Below are 18,599 nucleotides of genomic sequence, written 5' to 3'. Positions count from 1 at the left end.
CTAATAAAGATAGCAATTGAACCCTATGTTTTAATTAGGGGTGTTCAGTTCCGAGTACCCTACACTTTTTGAAGGAACCGAAACCGACGGTTCTTGTAAATTTGGAACCAGAATCGGAACCGACAGTTCTTGTTCTAGGTAGAAATTAGACCTTTGGTCTCCTTTGGATACCCCACAAATATACATTTACAGGATTTTGGGTCCAGCTTGTTCGAAGTCAATTTCTTAACATAAGCTTTGCAACCCCAAATCCTTAGATAAGACAAGTTGGGCTTTTGCCCACTCCATAGCTCATATGGAGTCTTCTTACAGACTTTGACGGCACACAGTTCAAAACGTGAGTCGCAGTCTCTAGGGCTAACCCTAGAACGATGCAGGTAAATCACTAAAACTCATCATGGACCAACCATATCAAGTAAGGTCTGTTCCTCCTTTCTAACAACTCCATTGTGTGGGGTGTATAAGGAGGGTGAGTTGTGATACTATCCCACATTCCTTTAGGTATGTTTAGCTCAACTTGCCAAAGTTGGCATAGTTGTCATTTTGAGATTATCCTTGTTGTCTTTCTTAAGAACATATTATTATGAAACAGTTCAATAAGGATATTATTTATATTCAAGGACATAATCCATTAGTAAACTATTCTCATTTGTCCTATGTGGCCATAGAATATGATTTCTAGAAACTGAAGAAAAACCATAATAATCCACAAGTCCAAGAAAAAAGTCCAGGCTAAAGACGATAAGATCCTACAGCAAATGCAGCAGCACATGCTTCATTTCCAACTGGTAGGTCACCTCTCCCTCGGCGAGCAATCTACTCTAACGTAGTTCCTGCACATCAATCAAATGTGAGAACCACATCTTGTGTCAACTGGATGTTTACAGGAGAAGTTAATCTCAAGAATGTACGTGACGAAGAAGTAACATTCTTCTTCCCTTTGTAGGAAGGCCTTGCAATGTTTCCTCCAGTGGCTAGGATTCCCACAGTGAGGACAAACGCCTTTCCTTTCTGCAATAGTTTTTTCCATTGACTTCTGAGCCTTTCCTTTTCATGGGCTGGCTTCAACCAATGTCAATGTTTCTGACATTCTCATGCCTGACTCAGTAGCCTTTAACAAATCCAGAAGCTCAGAAAGGGTATTTCTTCTTATCTCTCAATGAGTCATAGACAAATTGAGAATAAGAATTTGACAAAGACTATAATATTAGGTTCATTGCTAAACCTTCATTAAGTCCACATCCCAAAATGTCAAGCTTGTTCATATACTCGTCCACTTGAGTATATGATCACCAATTTGGTATCCTCTTCCATCCTACATCTGAAAACGACCGAGACACCATATGCTTCTCATTCTTTGAAGAAAATGAAGAATAGAAGCAATCCATTTTCTGGCACTGCTGTCACAGTAATGATGTGTCATTGATGCAAGCACAATGTATCTTGTCATTTCTGCTTTTGCATCATGTGTATGCTTCACATATACATAACCAGTCTCATGGATAGAACTATCAGCAGGCTCTAGTGATAGAGCTTGCTTAATGGTGTATAATCTATCGCTTGACTGAAGTATATTGTTTATACTTCTATACCAATAAACGAAATATTCACCATTCCATTCTCTCCTAGTTCGATAATTTGTCGCAGCAGTTGGGATCATTTTGCTCAATTTTAAGTGAATCTACAAGTGCAGAATAAGTAACCGTTATTACCATGTTCATTATTAGTTTAATATGGTCTTTTATTAAACGAAGCTCCCCCATTTTACTCAAGTCAGTGGCCCTTACCGTTAATTCGGGAAAGCCTGTTGACTTTCCTAGTGGACCGAGATCCCATCCTGCCTATTTCAAACCTTCGCTTGGCGAACAAACCAAAATGAGTTGATAGGTAGGCCAACAAACTTAATCCACAACAGTTTATAGCTCCCACTATCAACCTCAAATGTAAAAAGCCAACAAGCCAATCACACAATCCAATGGTCACTACATGCCATCGTCCTCAAGTGTGATTCTCAGTATCAGTAGAGTGGACACTACATGTCACCACATACAACAATATGTGTATGCTATACTATGCCTATGGCGCGCGTTTATCAACCTTCGCTTTGGCGACCAAGCAAAAACCGTCATTTTAAGTCGACCCATCACCATAAGGAAAACTCCAATGCACTTTAACCTCCCACTGGTAGAAGTGTACCCTTCGCTTTGACGAACAGGTTTCGACGAACAGTGGTTTGATTAAAACCATGATGATGGAAGGCTTACGTGACTTAATATACTTAATTGAGGGTTTTGTTATTTAATGTCCACCCAGATTATAATCTTTGTTAGAATGACATTGTTTTGGTGTTTCAACATTCAACCTTAGCAGCATTCTAAACACAATATAAAATGTGACGGTACATAGCCCAACTAAAACTGATTCCTCGAGCCTAGAGGAATCAGTGGGTCACCTAGGGGTCCTGTAATAAATATCTTGAGTCTTCAGTATGGTTGCCTCGTCCTTTGCTCCGTCTTCAAGTACATTACAAAATATCATTCTAAATTTACAATGAAATAATTATCAAATTCTTTACATCAATAAATTTAGAAACCTTGATTTACATTTGAGGGGAATGAGTGAGAAGAGAATGTACAACGAGAAGAGGAGAATGGCAGGATACGCAGGCCCTATTTAATAAATTATACAAACCATACATACCCAACATATTTTAAAACAATCACACTTAAGTCTAAGGCTCATGTACCTAGCACCAGTCAATATACAAACATAGTATAGCATACATTCAAAAACAATACAATTTTGAAATTATGGGTTAATAATGTACCCCTGATAATTTAAGATCATATTTGGTCTAAAAGTTTTGAAACTTTACATTTTAGCCCATGTGCACTTGGAAGTGCGCTCGCTGCGGCGATGAGTTAGATCACACGCGTATGTTGATTACTTGACGTTCGCGCTCAACGTACGTCGTCGCGGCGATTTCATACGGCATTTGTCCTAAAGACGATAGCCACGGTGATGGGTTATATCGCCACGGTGAGCGCTGTTTTGTACAACGTTCATCCAGAGGACGATCGCCGCAGTGATGCTTTATATCGCAGGGCGAGCGTTGGTTTCGTCACCAACGTCAGCATGAACAGCTGCTTGTGGCGAGGATTATATCGCCGCGGCAAGCATACACTGACCTGTAGCTCCGGATCTGTTCATACAGTAACCATATACGCTCCAAACGGATTTTCAATCAAATCACACACTGATTTCAACCAAAAATCTATCACCAATATACCAAACTTGCCACATCATGATGTAATAAAAATGGTGTAAAGGGTGTGTAAATGTAGCATTACTCTTTTTTTATTTCACATATCTTAATTAAACTCAATATAATATTAATCTATATATTAACATTAATCAATAATGATGATTTAATTAAATATATGAGACATATATTTAAACGTAATTTCACTATTTAATTTTCTTAATAATTAAATAAAGGCTACAACCTCAGTAAATTTAATTGCACTGTGAAATTACCAAAATACCCTTTAGCCTAAAAAGACGAAAACGCCTTCTTTCTTCTGAGTCTTATATTATCTTCTATGTGCGTGACCCATAGGCTCCTCATATTCTAGCAGTGTTAGTATCGCGATTAACACAATTAATCGTCTCACTATACACAAACCAAGATTGGCCCCTAGCAAGGCATCATGGCCACCCGATAGATTCGGATTCAGCAAGTAGCTACCTGTCAACGATATGGTTACTGTACAATTGATCCTTTCATCATTCGTATCTCGCACGAGCGAAGGCATAGAAATAGTGTCAACCTTCAGTTACTCTTGATACTATGTATTCAGTTCTGGACCAATGATGTATTATAATCGGATAGAGCAACAATCAATCCCACTGTAGCCACCGTTTAGTCGATTGCCATATACTGAATTGCACCATGAGATACATTTCTCCGTACCCGGGAGTGATGAATCCTCTGTCAATCCACCATAGTCTTGAACACTCCTTGATGCAGCCAATCACCACCTATTGATAGCTCTGAATAGAACTATGTTAGGCTAGTGTCAGACTGCAACCAATCGGTGCACAAGGCGCTCTGGTGATCTCAAGTCTAAGGATCACATGCACCACCATTCGTTAGAGGATTTGTTCCATAGACACTGGGGTTACCATCCATATGGAATCCTCTGGTGCGTTAGTCCAGTGAATTGCTAGGTGTATTCGCTACAGTTACAACCATGTGTTTGCACCAGGTTGCCAAAACAACCTTGACAAGTGAGACAGTCATTGCCTTTCGACAGGGTCATTCAACATTATGATAGCCTTACTGTATTATTTGTGCCCTTACTTCAGATAATACTAGGGCTACGGACGTTTCTAGAATGGCCACCATTGTGCTCATAGGGTTCTCACTATCAAGATTTGAAACACTTGATACCCTCGTCACAGTTCTACCATTCTAGGACATATATCAACACATATTGAATAATAATGATTTACGCGATATAGAATAAAATGCCTTTTAATTGATTAATGAACATTATTACAAAGAGCCAATTCTACAATAATTGATGGCTCTAGGGTATCTGCTCTAACATAGCAATACACAAGTATGATTTACATGCTATAGAAGAATATTCATTTATTGATATATAAATATTATTATAAAGAGTCAATTCTACAATAATTGATTGGTTCTAGGGCCGTTAGGAAACTTAGTGCTTTGCTAACAGTCCTCGTGGGAACGATATCCTACCCATCACTTTATTACTTTTTGCGACTAGTATACTTGCTATTTTTGCATGTTGTAGTAAACACGCATCACTTGCATACCTTATTAGCTTGACTATCAAGAACGAAACCATCAGGTTGTGTCATATACACATCCTCCTCAAGGTTTCCATTCAGGAAAGCAGTTTTGACATCCATTTGCCAAAACTCATAGTCATGATACGCAGCAATCGCAAGCATAATCCGGATGGATTTAATCATGGCAACCAGCGAAAAGGTTTCTTCATAGTCAATGCCATTAATTTGTTTGAAACCTTTGGCAACCAGTCGTGCTTTATAAGTATGCACGTTGCCTTCCATGTCAGTCTTCTTCTTGAAGACCCATTTACACCCTATGGGTTTTACCCCTTCAGGTGGTTCTACCAGAGACCACACTTGGTTCTAGTACATGGAGTCCATCTCAGATTTCATGGCTTCAAGCCATTTAACGGAATCTGGATCTGATATAGCATCTTCGTAGGTTCTGGGTTCATCGTCTTGCTAGACTAGTACGTCACCATATTGAGTCACGAGATAACCGTATCTCTCGGGCTCATGACGTATTCTCCCAGATCTACGTATCTCCTGTGCTACCTGAGGTGGTTCACTTTGATCCACAAGTTGTGGAGTAACCTCCTCATGATGCTCAACCACTTCCTATGGCACATCATCGCATCCTTCGTCTAGTATATCTTGTGGTTCTAGAACTTCATCAAGTTCTACTTTTCTCCCACTAGTACTTCTTAGAAAATATTCCTTTTCTAGGAAGACACCAGATCGAGCAATAAAAATTTTGCGCTCTTCTGGGNCTCAACTAAGATTTTATTTGGATCGAATATGTAAAAGTAGACCCAAATTAGTTGGTTGGATCTCATTTTCTTCGGTTTTTCAAGTCTATAACAGAGCTCTTATATGTTTCTCAATATATGTGTTTTTCAAAAGCGGTTTTTCTCGAAAGTATAAAGGAGGAGTTTGGTTGGGGGTAATATGGGATTACTGGAGTTATGTCATCTTATATTACTTGATTACCACGTTTTGCTGTTAAGTAATATAAAATTCCGGTAATCTTCAAATGCCAATAATAGTTACTGTTGGTAATATTTGAGGTAATTTGATTACCTCCATTTTTTTAGGTATTCTAAGACTACTAAGGTAATCTTTTTTTGTTACAATTTTATCCCTTATTAATAAAATTTTAGGACAATAATGCCCTTATTTTTAAATTTATTTACATGAATACGAATTTTACTATTTCACCCCGATTAATTAACTTTTTGGACAAAATTTCCCTTGAATTCAAAACAAATTGCAACCCACCCACTTGCCGTCGCCTGCCACCAGTAACCACCGCCGCAGCCAGCTGCTACCGCAGCCGTAACGATGCACGGAAGGTCGAAAATGGCCACCATGGGTCGATATGGCCATTTTCAGCCATATATCTGGCCGAAAATGGCCAGATCATGTCAGATCTGGCCGTTGACGGCCAGATCTAATCTAGTTGTCAAAGGCCAAATCCGTCGATCTAGCTCTCAACAGCCATCGATCTGGTTGTTGACAGCCAGATCTGTCACGTCTGGCCATTTCCGGCCAAATCCCTAGCCTGAAATGGCCATATGGCGTACGGAGGCCATTTCCTGCCTTCCGTGTGCCGTTAGGTTGCCGACTACCGGTGGCCTACGATGGTTGCCTGTGGCCGGCAGTGGCTGGGTTGGTGGGGGTGCTTTGTTGATTTTCCAAACTTTTATTATGGGATTGTTTTTGCTAAGTTTTAAATGCAGAGAGTTTTGCTTGGTTGTATTTGTATCATTTGTAAAGAGTTTGATCTCGTGTTTTTCTTTTAATGATCCTAACCTAGGGAGGTGTCCTATGGTAGGTGGAATTTTCGGTGTTCTCTTTGCTTTCTTCTTGGTGTTTATCTCCCTATGTAGTTTCAGATAAACCCCAAGAGCGGATGGCCGTTTGTAGGCTTGTTTCTTTTGATTCCTATTTTCGGGGCATGTCCCAAAATAGGCTGGTCGCCTTTTATTAGGCCTTTGTACATTCTTCTCTTTTTTAATATTATTACTTACTTAACAAAAAAAACAAATTATAAAATAATATAATAATATATTTAATTAGAGGACAATTCAGTAATTTAAATAATATACCCGTCAATTTATTCCTCCCAACCAAACATATTAATATAACATACGTACCAATTAACCAAACACATTTTCCTAAAGATTCTCAATAATCTTCAAGGTAATCTAACTTTCCAGTAATCCAACATTCCTTGAACCAAACGCCCCCAAAGGGTAAAAAAAATGTGAATTGGGTTATTAATGCATATNCTTATTATTTGACCAGGAACTTCGCAACTTTTCCCAACCATCAACAGGAACACGATAAAAGCAAGAACCTGTAGTATCTTATTTAATGCTTTTGCCAAAGCTGGTTTGAGGTCAGCAGGATGTAACTTCTCCTCCTCATAGTCAGCAACAAGTTCTTCAAAGCTATTGAAGGTCCTGGATTGCAATGGAATTTATGAACAAACACAATAAGTGTGCCATTAGCTGAAAAAAAAGGGGCAACTAAATCCCACATTTCAAAGCTATCGTAGTGCTTATAACGAAATAAAAAAGAAATACTTCAAAAAACATGGTCTTTGCAAAAATAAGAAGATTGCATTTAAGGAGTTCCTGACCTTAAAATTAGTGAGAAAGCATGGAAATTAATTGGAAAAAACTGGGCAAAAAAGAAATCTCCGATAGCAATATCTAAACACAAGACGAGGGAAAAATGAAAGCTTTTAAATGGTAAGCAGTCATCAATAGAACTTACTTGTCACCACCATTGGCTGTACTGCGCTCCACCTGAAAGTCATTAAACCATGGGAAGACAATGTATTTTATGTACTCCAGACATGGATTTCCTTCAACAATCTTCGGGGGACAGTATGCTCCCTTTATCTTTGAATTCACATCCGCCTGTGGCACCAAACAAAGAGACTTGTAGAACAATAAAATTCATAACATGTCAAAATAAAAATTGAGTTAAATCAAATGTAACTTGAGCTGTTCATTTAGAAAACTACTTGGACCTTTTCATACACTTATCATGATAACTTACTCTGCTTGAAAACCAAATCTTACCTCTGTATCCTCCATGTAGATAGAAGATGATGGATCACTCTTTGACATCTTCTCTTGCCCTTGCTTAAGACCAGGAAGCATATCTACATGTGACAGAATCCAACAAGAAGTAAGAAAAATGAATGGGGGAAAAAAGAAACCCATAGGAATTTGTACGAATTTAGAGGATTACGATGTGATAAAATGATGGGCTTATTTTTCCTCTTTAAGTCATCACAGTACTCTCTTGCAAGTACATTTACTTTCCGNTTGTCAAAATGCTTTAAAACCAACGACAATATATAGACACAAGAAGCCCAAAACCTTCACTCCAACAAAGGATCCAAAATGCTTATGAAAAATTTTCCCTTCATCATAATTTTTAATCTCCATATCGATGACTCAAATAAGTCTGCATCAATGTAAAAATATCGTTCATCTACATCCAATTATCATTTTAATGTACAAATAATCGAGCAATAATCTACTTATACAAAATTTTATAACTTAAGAAAAATCTATTTGTGGGCAATTTTAGTAAGACATATCCTGACATGAGCAAGCGAACATCCTCCTCTCCGTCACCTGGTAATTCTGTAACCCTACAAAATTGAAAAACAAAGCAAAGATCAATATCGCCGAAAAAATCAGAAGATAATAAGATTGACTTCATTTGTAATTAAGATTAATATTTATGTAGAAATCTTGGTTTAAAACTGTTATCATAAACAGCCAGAATCTTACACAATATGAAGCAAAATGAAGACATACCTTAACACGTTTCAGCAGATCCTGAGCATTAGCATCATTTTTGAAATGATCACGTACAGGCTACAGAGGGATAACAAATAAAAAAATAAGCACAAGAGCAATATTAGATCATAGAAAGAAATCGTACTGAAATTTTTTGGGTAGTCTAACGAAGTGGAACCACACCACTGACACACCAAAACAATTTCATGATTCTTATAAACACTATAAAACTATGCTAGCAGCTGAATGTTGACCACCGATAGGTTTTTCAAACAAAGTTGAAAGCTAGTGATTTCCTTATCTCACAAATTATTCCCTTTACCTATAGGATGCAGACAATTCAAGCAGTCAAGTATCTGGTTTTGTTTCTATTGATAAATTTATTTATAATAAAAAAAGAGAACAGAAAGTAAAGCAAAACATGTCTTCTCTTTACAACATGATGAGTGATAAAAAGGCAACTCGGCTGGCCAAATGGACTTTATATCTGGTTCCCTATGTTTAGGCCCATCTACGGTTTCTTCAGTATCTAGAATGTAAACACTATTTTTTAGGTCCTAATAACAAAAAGGTTGAGTTAAAAATTTTCAAACACTACGATTTTACTGAAAAGGATACAGAAGGACCAAATTCATCATACAAAGACAGAAACAAGTAAAATGAAGGAAATGACCCCAAGGGTTTCTCATGTATTTCACCATTCTTTTAAAAAGAAAGAGAGAGATAAGGTAAGAAAGAGAATGAAACATAATGAGGATACAACGAACAGACTATCCAACAATGGCTTCCTTCCCTTTTTAAGATTTCTTTTGAGTAAGGTAAAAAGAGGCCAATATGAGATTCACAACAATTCCAAAATTTGAAAAGAAAATTACAATTAACACCTTATAACTACATCAAAGAAGTAAGCAGCACTAACAAAACCATGTAAGATATCAATAAAAAATGCCAGCTGATGCTAACAAAATAAATCTTATTATTTGACCAGGAACTTCGCAACTTTTCCCAACCATCAACAGGAACACGATAAAAGCAAGAACCTGTAGTATCTTATTTAATGCTTTTGCCAAAGCTGGTTTGAGGTCAGCAGGATGTAACTTCTCCTCCTCATAGTCAGCAACAAGTTCTTCAAAGCTATTGAAGGTCCTGGATTGCAATGGAATTTATGAACAAACACAATAAGTGTGCCATTAGCTGAAAAAAAAGGGGCAACTAAATCCCACATTTCAAAGCTATCGTAGTGCTTATAACAAAATAAAAAAGAAATACTTCAAAAAACACGGTCTTTGCAAAAATAAGAAGATTGCATTTAAGGAGTTCCTGACCTTAAAATTAGTGAGAAAGCATGGAAATTAATTGGAAAAAACTGGGCAAAAAAGAAATCTCCGATAGCAATATCTAAACACAAGACGAGGGAAAAATGAAAGCTTTTAAATGGTAAGCAGTCATCAATAGAACTTACTTGTCACCACCATTGGCTGTACTGCGCTCCACCTGAAAGTCATTAAACCATGGGAAGACAATGTATTTTATGTACTCTAGACATGGATTTCCTTCAACAATCTTCGGGGGACAGTATGCTCCCTTTATCTTTGAATTCACATCTGCCTGTGACACCAAACAAAGAAGCTTGTAGAAAAAAAAAATTCACAACATTTTAAATAAAAATGAGTTAAATCAAATGTAGCTTGAGCTGTTAATTTAGAAAATTACTAAGACCATCATACACTTATCATGATAATTTACTCCTCTTGAAAACCAAATCTTACTTCTGTATCCTCCATGAAGATGGAAGATGATGGATCACTCTTTGACATCTTCTCTTGCCCTTGCTTAAGACCAGGAAGCATATCTACATGTCATAGAATCCAACAGCTAGTAAGAAAATTGAAAGGTGGAAAAAAGAAACCTGTAGGAATTTGAATATATTTAGAGGATTACGATGTGACAATATGATGGGCTTATTTTTCCTCTTTATGTCATCACAGTACTCTCTCGCAAGTACATTTACTTTCCGTTGATCCATGCCCAACTGACAAATATCAGCCTGTTGAGATAAGAAGCAACTCATCAGCAACAAGTAACATCGGTAATAAAATGAGGATTCACACAAAAAAGCATACCAGAATCAACAGACATATAATCTTGATAGCAGTTTTCATAGAAACTCTACTAATAGTTTTCGCAAATGCAAAACATAGAATGAGATAAAAATAATTCACCTCTCTCTCTATCTAATGAAAAACTGATTGATATATTCAAAACAAGAGAATACAGTGTCACTCTTGCTCTGATTCTCACTTACATAGGTGCTTGGCCTTACTCACATTGATAGAAAACGTAAAACAAAAAAATTGCATTGCAGTGTGCCCTACTCTAATAAAAACTGTGGATAAACATTCTTATTATAAAATCGATAACGTCATAAGTTAAGAGAATGGAAAAGAACAAATAAATATAAACGATTGGACGCATCCAAACAGTGGTGGGAGAGAAAATACTGAAAACCTTTTCAATAAATTTAAGCACTTGTGAGGAGTTGAGTCATAATGCCCAGAGGGAAAATGTTTAAACTATAAATATAAGCACCTTAAGGAAAAATATGTCGGCACATTGCATGCATGGGTAGAGAATCTGGGCTGCAGTCAACTCTTCCTGCTCACTACGACCCATAATCTGCACACACCTAAATAGGACCAAAATGTTATGTTTTGTTAGGGAGGACAAAACTTTCATGTTAAATGCCATCAATACCAAAAATACAGGGGGAATCGAGGGTAAATAATTTAATTTGTATTCTACCTCATTACTCTGGGAAGCTTGTTCCTGCGAGCGATATCCATCACAATGGGCCAGTACTCGTGTGCTCTATTGTTAATTTCTTCTGAAGACCACAGAAACTCAACCCCATTGAGATCCATCCCAGCAGCTTTCCATATCTCAATCAAATAACGTCCAANCTCTTCCTGCTCACTACGACCCATAATCTGCACACACCTATATAGGACCAAAATTTCATGTTAAATGCCATCAAATACATGACCATACCAAAAATACAGGTGGGAATCAAGGGTAAATAATTTAATTCACATTCTACCTCATTACTCTGGGAAGCTTGTTCCTGCGAGCTATATCCATCACAATGGGCCAGTACTCATGTGCTCTCTTGTTGATTTCTTCTGAAGACCACAGAAACTCAACCCCGTTGAGATCCATCCCAGCAGCTTTCCATATCTCAATCAAATAACGCCCAACTGTTTGAATTTTTTTCAAGTCCCCCCCCATTTTGTTGTTCAGCTGTGCAAACCAATCAGCGATCCAAATTTTCACCTTGCAACCAGCAGAGGTGAGCTTGTTGACATTGATCGTTTTCATAACACCCTGGTCACCAATCAAATGGCAGTAAAACAGATCAGAAATTCTATTAAAAAGTAAAAAATAAAGTTCTGCTCTAAACACATCAACTATCACAAAACATGAGCTTTGGTCAGAAAACATTCAATGTTTGCCGGGCATGAGATACACAGTAAACAAATTAAATGAAAAATCAATAAAAAGGTAAGAAATCTCAACTAACCAGAAAATCTATACAAAGGTCTTACATAAATAATGAATTTGTTAAGTTTGTAAATTTTTCAAATGAAAAGGAAAAGAAAAGCTGATACTGTTTCAAGAATGATAAGTAATGTCTCTGAGCAATCATACTCCTGAGCTGCTGGAAAATAATTAAATATTACACAACTCATGTACAGCAGCCAAAATAAAGAAAAAATTTGGTAGCAATTTAATTCATCACAGATTTAAATTCATATTATATCATGAATTGGAAACAGTCTTTATCATAGATTAACCATATATATTCCCCTGACTTTCAAACAGAAAACCAATGCTACCTAAAATATAAAAAGTGAAGAGATTTTCAAAAAATCTCAACGTGGAAAGATAGAATAAACAGATCAAAGAGATCAAGCAAAAACAGTTGACTGAAAAAGAAAACAAAATCCCTTTAGATGCATCGCCTACCTTTCTTCCTCTTAATTTGTCGGAAACTAACCCATCAATCATCCAACTAACTATATACTAAGCAACTAGTTTATGAAAATCTGAAGAAACTAAATTTAAACACTATCCGATAGCATTTGAATGAAACAAATACCTGAGCGATGTGCATTCTTCCTGATGGTTCAAACCCATCATAGCAAATTGGTTCAGGCTTCTTCGTGAGAAGATTCAACAACTCATCCTCCTGTATACACTCTTCCCCGACACTCCGCACTATCCGAAACCTCTCCTCTCCACTCATCCTAATCCAATCATTACATATACACAAAAACAAAATAATTTTGTGAACCACCAATAAAAACACTCCACAAATACCATAATAATTTTAAAAGAAGTTTCATTTAATCTTGCTTTAATAAATTTATCTTATGTTGGCATTATAAGGATACAAAGAAAAAATCTAACGTTTTACCAATCAATTTGTTAATTTTCAAGAATTACCGCAATTCGATAGCATGGTGAAAAGATTTACGTATGTGATTTCGTACGATTGTCAACTATCTAATTGAATCAAAACAGAATGTAAAAGATTTGCAGAGAAATGAGATACTTACTGAGGAGTGGAGCTTGAGGAAGCGGCGTCGTTTTGGGAGTGGATAGAGAGAAAGTTGATTTCATCGGAAGGTGGCGCTGTATTGGCGGCTGCGTCTGCCATTTGATCACACGGGTGCTGAGAGTGTGAGGGAGATGGAGAAATGAAGAAAGAGAGACGGGGTATTGACTATTGACGATTGATAGTTTGATACCCGAGACCCTAACGTTATTGATCTGTTATAACTTTTAGCACCTCACAATGACAGTGTAAGAAACACCAAAAATANTTTTTTTTTTCCCTTTCTTTCTCCCTGTTTCCCTTGCTCTCTCCAGTCTCTACCAACTCTAAAGTTAATCTCTTCCTCTTCTCTTTGTTACTTATTGCTTTTGGTTTTCTCTTCTTTTCTCTCTCTCTCTCTCTAATGATGCCTGAATTTCCTATTTTCTCTTTCTTTCCTTCTTTCTCCTTGTTTTCCTGCACTCTCCACCAAATCTGACGCCGACAACTTGCCTAAAATGGTTTGGTTTGGTTTGGTTTTAGGGGAAAGGATTTTAGTCGCGTTTTTAGGGATTTTAACATCGAGGTGTTCTTTGTCATTTTTGCAAAACTTTTTGTTTTAAAAAATTCAGTTTAATCCCCTATACTTAATAAAACCCCTAAAACGCCCCTAATAATTCGAGTCTGGCTCGGCTCGTGAGCCTAACGAGCCAAGCTGAGGCAGGCTCAAACTCGGCTCATACTCTCTCACGAATCAAGCCAAGCCGGTTTGATTCCAAACGAGGCGAGCCGTTAACGAGCCACACTCGAGCCGAGCCGAGCCACAAGCGGCTCGCCTCGTTGAACAACCCTAAATAAAAGTTTATAAATTAACAAAACACCCCCACCCACCCAACCAACTATTGTCGACAGTTGACTACCACCTTCAGACAATGGCCGGAAGTTGTCGAAATGGAGCATGACCTACTGGATCTAGTCGGTTGTGCGCCAATCTAGTCTTTTTCGGCTAGATCCATCATGGATCTGGTTGGAAATTGCTAGATCTACTGCCAAAGATTTGGTCGTTGACAACAACCAAAATTTTGGCCATATATCTAGCCGTTCTATCTAGATCGACGCACTACCGGTTACAGTGGCGACGTCCGATAACTGGCGGGTGACAATGGCTTGGGTGGGTGGGGGTGTTTTTGTTAATTTATAATTTTTTATTCAGAAAAGTAATTATTAAATGTTTTGAGTTAAATAGAATATGATTGAATTTTGAGTTGAAAAGAAAAGTTAATTATTTCATTGGATTGCATAGGATAATTAAAAAAAGCCTACCAAACATAGCCTGAAAACCTCAAAAAAAAAAAAAAAAAAATCCTTTAAAACTTAAAAGATAAATTTGTTAAAAACTTAAAATCAACAAATATATTCTAATATTTTCAATTATTATAAATTTGAAAATATTTTAAGAATGGGAGGAGAATAGGCATGGCAATGTTCCCCGGGATTTCGGGGACCCGTCCTGCCCCGCCCCATATGGGGCGGAGAAGCCCCGATTTTTTTGGGGATAGGGGCGAGGGTGGGGGGTGTTTTAATCCCCGTCCTCGGGGATGGGGCGAGGGTGGGTGATGCCTTTCCCCCAGCCCGCCCCGTATATAATATATAAAATTAAAAAAATGTATATATATATTTACTTTTCACTAATATCCCTATGTTTCACCTAATTACATAATTATCCTACTTATATAAACTCATATTTTCCTAATTTCCCTCACCCTGAACAATTGAACAAGAACAAACCTTGACCCATATTTATGTATAATTAATTATGTTTAAACGATTAATTTAAGTGTTTGTCATGTGGACGAGAATTAACTATTGTGTTTGGTAATGCTCAAATTAATTTATGTTTATATAAAATTAACGAGGCGGGAATGGGCCTCCAACATCCCCCTTTGGGACGGGGAAGGGGAATTCCTGTTATCCCCGTAACGGGGATGGGGCGAGGGTGGGGAATGATTTTGAGGGTAGGGATGGGTACGGTGAATGAGATCCCCGCCTCATTGCCATGCCTAGAGGAGAAAGAGGAAAATGAGGGGGAGAAACAAAAAACAAAAGATAAGAATAAGGGGGAGATGAAGAAAAATGAGGGGGAAAAGTAAAAGAAAGAAAAAAGAGGGGAAGAAAGGAAAATAGAGGAATTGAAATTACCGTCACATACTCATGTCCTCTTATATTTAACAGAGGTTGGACGAAGTTAAGATTTCATGGCTGATTGGTTAGTTTCTAGAATGGTTGGGGGTAATTTGATTAAAATTATAATAGTTCTCGAAACCCTGGCATTTCTCAAACTGTAGAGGGGCTAATTGATTTTTACTGTTATAATTAGGGAAAGCGTTTTTTCTGTTTCCCTTTCCAGATCATGTTTCCTGTAATTTTCTTTTTCAGTTTTCTACATGGAAAATAATAGACACCGAAAGTAAGTGCACCAAATTTGTGCACCGAATGACATAACTCAATACTGACCGTCTATTAATTATAACTTAATATTAATCGACGGTTAAAATTACGTCACGGCATTCGATACATAAATTCGATACACTATTCTCGATGACTATAGCATTACTCTTTCTACATTTACGTTTTTTGTTATTTTTTTATTAATTCAAACAATATTGATAATTTAATATATAATAATTAATATGATAGGTGAATAATATAATAACATATAAGTAAAGGGTTGATCAGAAAAGTAAATGTTGTATGGGTTTAAATTATACTTTAATGGATATTGTGTAGCTGATGCACGACTTCAGTTTACAAGACTGCAGAAGAGAGATAGCCTTTACTAATTTTAAAGAGTTATACAAAACTTGTAATTACACTTAATAAGGTGAAAAGCCAATTTGGCTGGTTTCCAACATAAATTTTTATATAGGTACCCTAACAAATATTAGCTATTAAATCTATGTTATTCGTGGTTTAATACTAGTTTTAAACCACGAACACAAAAATGATACCAGACCTTTGACAATCATCAAATCGCTATTCACTAAAGAACAAAATATCAATCTACCAATTTGAGTCATAATCTGATTAACACTGGAGGGGCTTCAAACTTGGCACTTGTAGCACTTACAACACCAAGCCCTCTTCATTTCTTAATCCTTTCAACTATCACAGAAAGTGAGCTTTGGTAGAAAAAATTCAATGTTTGCCAGGCATAAGATGTACAGTAGAGCTGAAAAAAAAAAAAAAAAAAATCTGAAACTGAACCGAACCGGAACCCGACGACAAAAATGGTTTTCGGATTAACCAGTTTGTTTCGGTTTCGAAAATGACCGACCGATTTTCCGGTTTGGCTAATGGTTTAGGGGCAATGTCAAACCGGTTTTTCCTAAAAGTTATAACTAAAAATCCCTAAACTATTCCACTATTGGGTCTGCTTCTCCTCCACTTTTTCTTTTTCTTTTTCTTTTGTCTTCTTCTCCTTTCACTACTTTTCTCTTTCTTTTTCTTCTTCTCTTCCTCTCCTTCTCCACTTTTCTTTTTTTCTTTTCGTCTTCTTCTCCTTTCACTTTTCTCTTCTTTTCGTCTTCTCTTCACTACTTTTCTCTTTCTTTTTCGTCTTCTCTTCGGTTTGGAGAGGAGATTTTGGGTTGGTGGAGGCAACAACCACAACAAACACCAAGGTGAAAGATGGGCCCAGAAAGGGGAAAAAAAGGGCATTTGCATGTGAAAAGTGTCGCAAAGGGCGGCTGTTGCACGGCTATGAGAGGGGATCGTGACAGCAAACGCGAGTGGGGACAGCCGTGGGGGGGTGGGTTTGTTGAGGAAAGTATAGGGTTCGTAGAGTCTCTATCATTATGGGCACTTGGAATGAATTGACTGTGAACTGGAAAATTTCCAGCAAATTGAAGGGGCTGGTTTACTTATTCGAATTGGATGTGTATTTTTTATTAGAACGGTCAGAAATTGTGGTACGTGTAGAGGTAATTGGATTAATTTAGAAATAAGAATTAGTTCTGATTTAGGGGTAGTTTTATAAAACCGGTTTATAACCGGTTAACCGTAACCGAACTGATATTCGGTTTGGTTAATAACCGTTCAAGGGATAATTTGGTCCGATTTCAGTTTGGATTATCCCTTGAACTGAAAAACCAGTTCGGTTTGAAAAGTGGGCAACCGGTTCAGTTAATCGGATTTCACACCCTAATTGTAGGCAAACATAATTAATGAAAAATCAATAACATGGTAAGAAATCTCAACCAAGCAGAAATCTATAAGAAAGATCGAAAGATCTTACATGTAATAATGAATTTGTTAAGTTTGCAGATTTCCCAAATGAAAAAGAAAGAAAAGCTAATCATGTTTCATGAATGATCAGCAATGTATCTGAGCAGTCATAAACTCTTTAGCTGCTAAAAGTAATCAAAGATTGCACACTAAGGCCATACAGCAGGTAAGGAAAAAAATTTGGTAGCAATTTGATTCATCACAGATTTAAATTCATATTCCATCATGAATTGGAAACAGTCTTATCATAGGTAACCATATTATTCCCTCGAAATTCAACAGAAAACCAATGCTAAAAAAATATAAAACAGTGAAGATATTTTCAAAAATTCTCAACGCCTAAGATAGAATAACAGATAAAAAGAGACCAGAAAAACAATTACCAAAAAGAAAGAAAATTCCCAATTCCTTTAGATGCATCGCCTACCTTTTCTCCTCTTAATTTTGTCTGAAACTAACCCATCAATTATCCAACTAACTATACACCAGCAACTAGTTTATACAATCTGAAGAAACTAATTGAATGGCAATCTGAAGCAATTGAAAAAAACAATACCTGAGCGATGTGCATTCTTCCCGATGGCTCAAACCCATCATAGCAGATAGTTCAGGCTTCTTCATGAGAAGATTCAACAACTCATCCTCCTGTATACACTCTTCCCCGATACTTCGCACAATCCGAAACCTCTCCTCTCCACTCCCTAATCCAATCATCAACACGACCACAAAACGAACAATACCGTGAACCACCAATAGAAACACCTACAAATACCATAATAATAAAAAAAAAAAGGTTTCATTTTCCATCAAATCTCAACTTTTTTATCTTGTTTTAATATAATTATCTTGTGGTTGCATTATAAGATACGGAAAGATAAAATCTACATTTTACCAATCAATTGTTATTTTTCAAGAATTACTACAATTCAATCGCATGGTGAAAAGATTTACACATCTCAATCCATACAATCTTCACCTATCTAATTGAATCAAAACAGAATGTAAGAGATTTCAGAGAATGATACACTTACTGAGGAGTGGAGCTTGAGGAAGCGGAGTCGTTTTGGGAGTTT

At 36.9% G+C, this 18,599-nt stretch overlaps 2 protein-coding genes across 3 annotated transcripts; both read right to left on the bottom strand.

Moving 5' to 3' along the window:
- Nucleotides 1–2,738: 2,738 nt before the first annotated feature.
- Nucleotides 2,739–8,164, bottom strand: LOC116112805 (tyrosine--tRNA ligase 1, cytoplasmic-like). Its single transcript, XM_031398928.1, has 5 exons — nt 8,089–8,164; nt 7,917–7,999; nt 7,606–7,751; nt 7,129–7,289; nt 2,739–2,746 (listed from the first exon to the last, which is right to left on the bottom strand). Exons 2-5 carry the CDS (start codon nt 7,995–7,997, stop codon nt 2,739–2,741), a joined length of 396 nt encoding a protein of 131 aa, XP_031254788.1. The 5' UTR covers nt 7,998–7,999; nt 8,089–8,164.
- Nucleotides 8,165–8,238: 74 nt separating this feature from the next.
- Nucleotides 8,239–18,221, bottom strand: LOC116112836 (tyrosine--tRNA ligase 1, cytoplasmic-like). Of its 2 annotated transcripts, XM_031398954.1 has the most exons (10): nt 13,265–13,423; nt 12,805–12,952; nt 11,746–12,029; nt 11,238–11,334; nt 10,590–10,695; nt 10,418–10,500; nt 10,111–10,256; nt 9,689–9,794; nt 8,667–8,726; nt 8,239–8,497 (listed from the first exon to the last, which is right to left on the bottom strand). In XM_031398954.1, the coding sequence occupies exons 1-10, from the start codon at nt 13,363–13,365 to the stop codon at nt 8,477–8,479; spliced, it is 1,152 nt and encodes a 383-aa protein (XP_031254814.1). In that variant the 5' UTR covers nt 13,366–13,423; the 3' UTR covers nt 8,239–8,476. The 2 variants fall into 2 exon arrangements, with proteins under 2 accessions (XP_031254814.1, XP_031254815.1); XM_031398955.1 differs by lacking the exons at nt 12,805–12,952; nt 13,265–13,423 and adding an exon at nt 18,083–18,221.
- Between the last annotated feature and the right edge of the window lie 378 nt (nt 18,222–18,599).

The sequence above is a fragment of the Pistacia vera genome, unplaced genomic scaffold (genome assembly GCF_008641045.1).
Source record: "Pistacia vera cultivar Batoury unplaced genomic scaffold, PisVer_v2 Contig67, whole genome shotgun sequence".
Classification (NCBI taxonomy): domain Eukaryota; kingdom Viridiplantae; phylum Streptophyta; class Magnoliopsida; order Sapindales; family Anacardiaceae; genus Pistacia; species Pistacia vera.
Note: the sequence above shows the minus strand (reverse complement) of the source record. Positions and strands in the feature narration are given on the sequence as shown.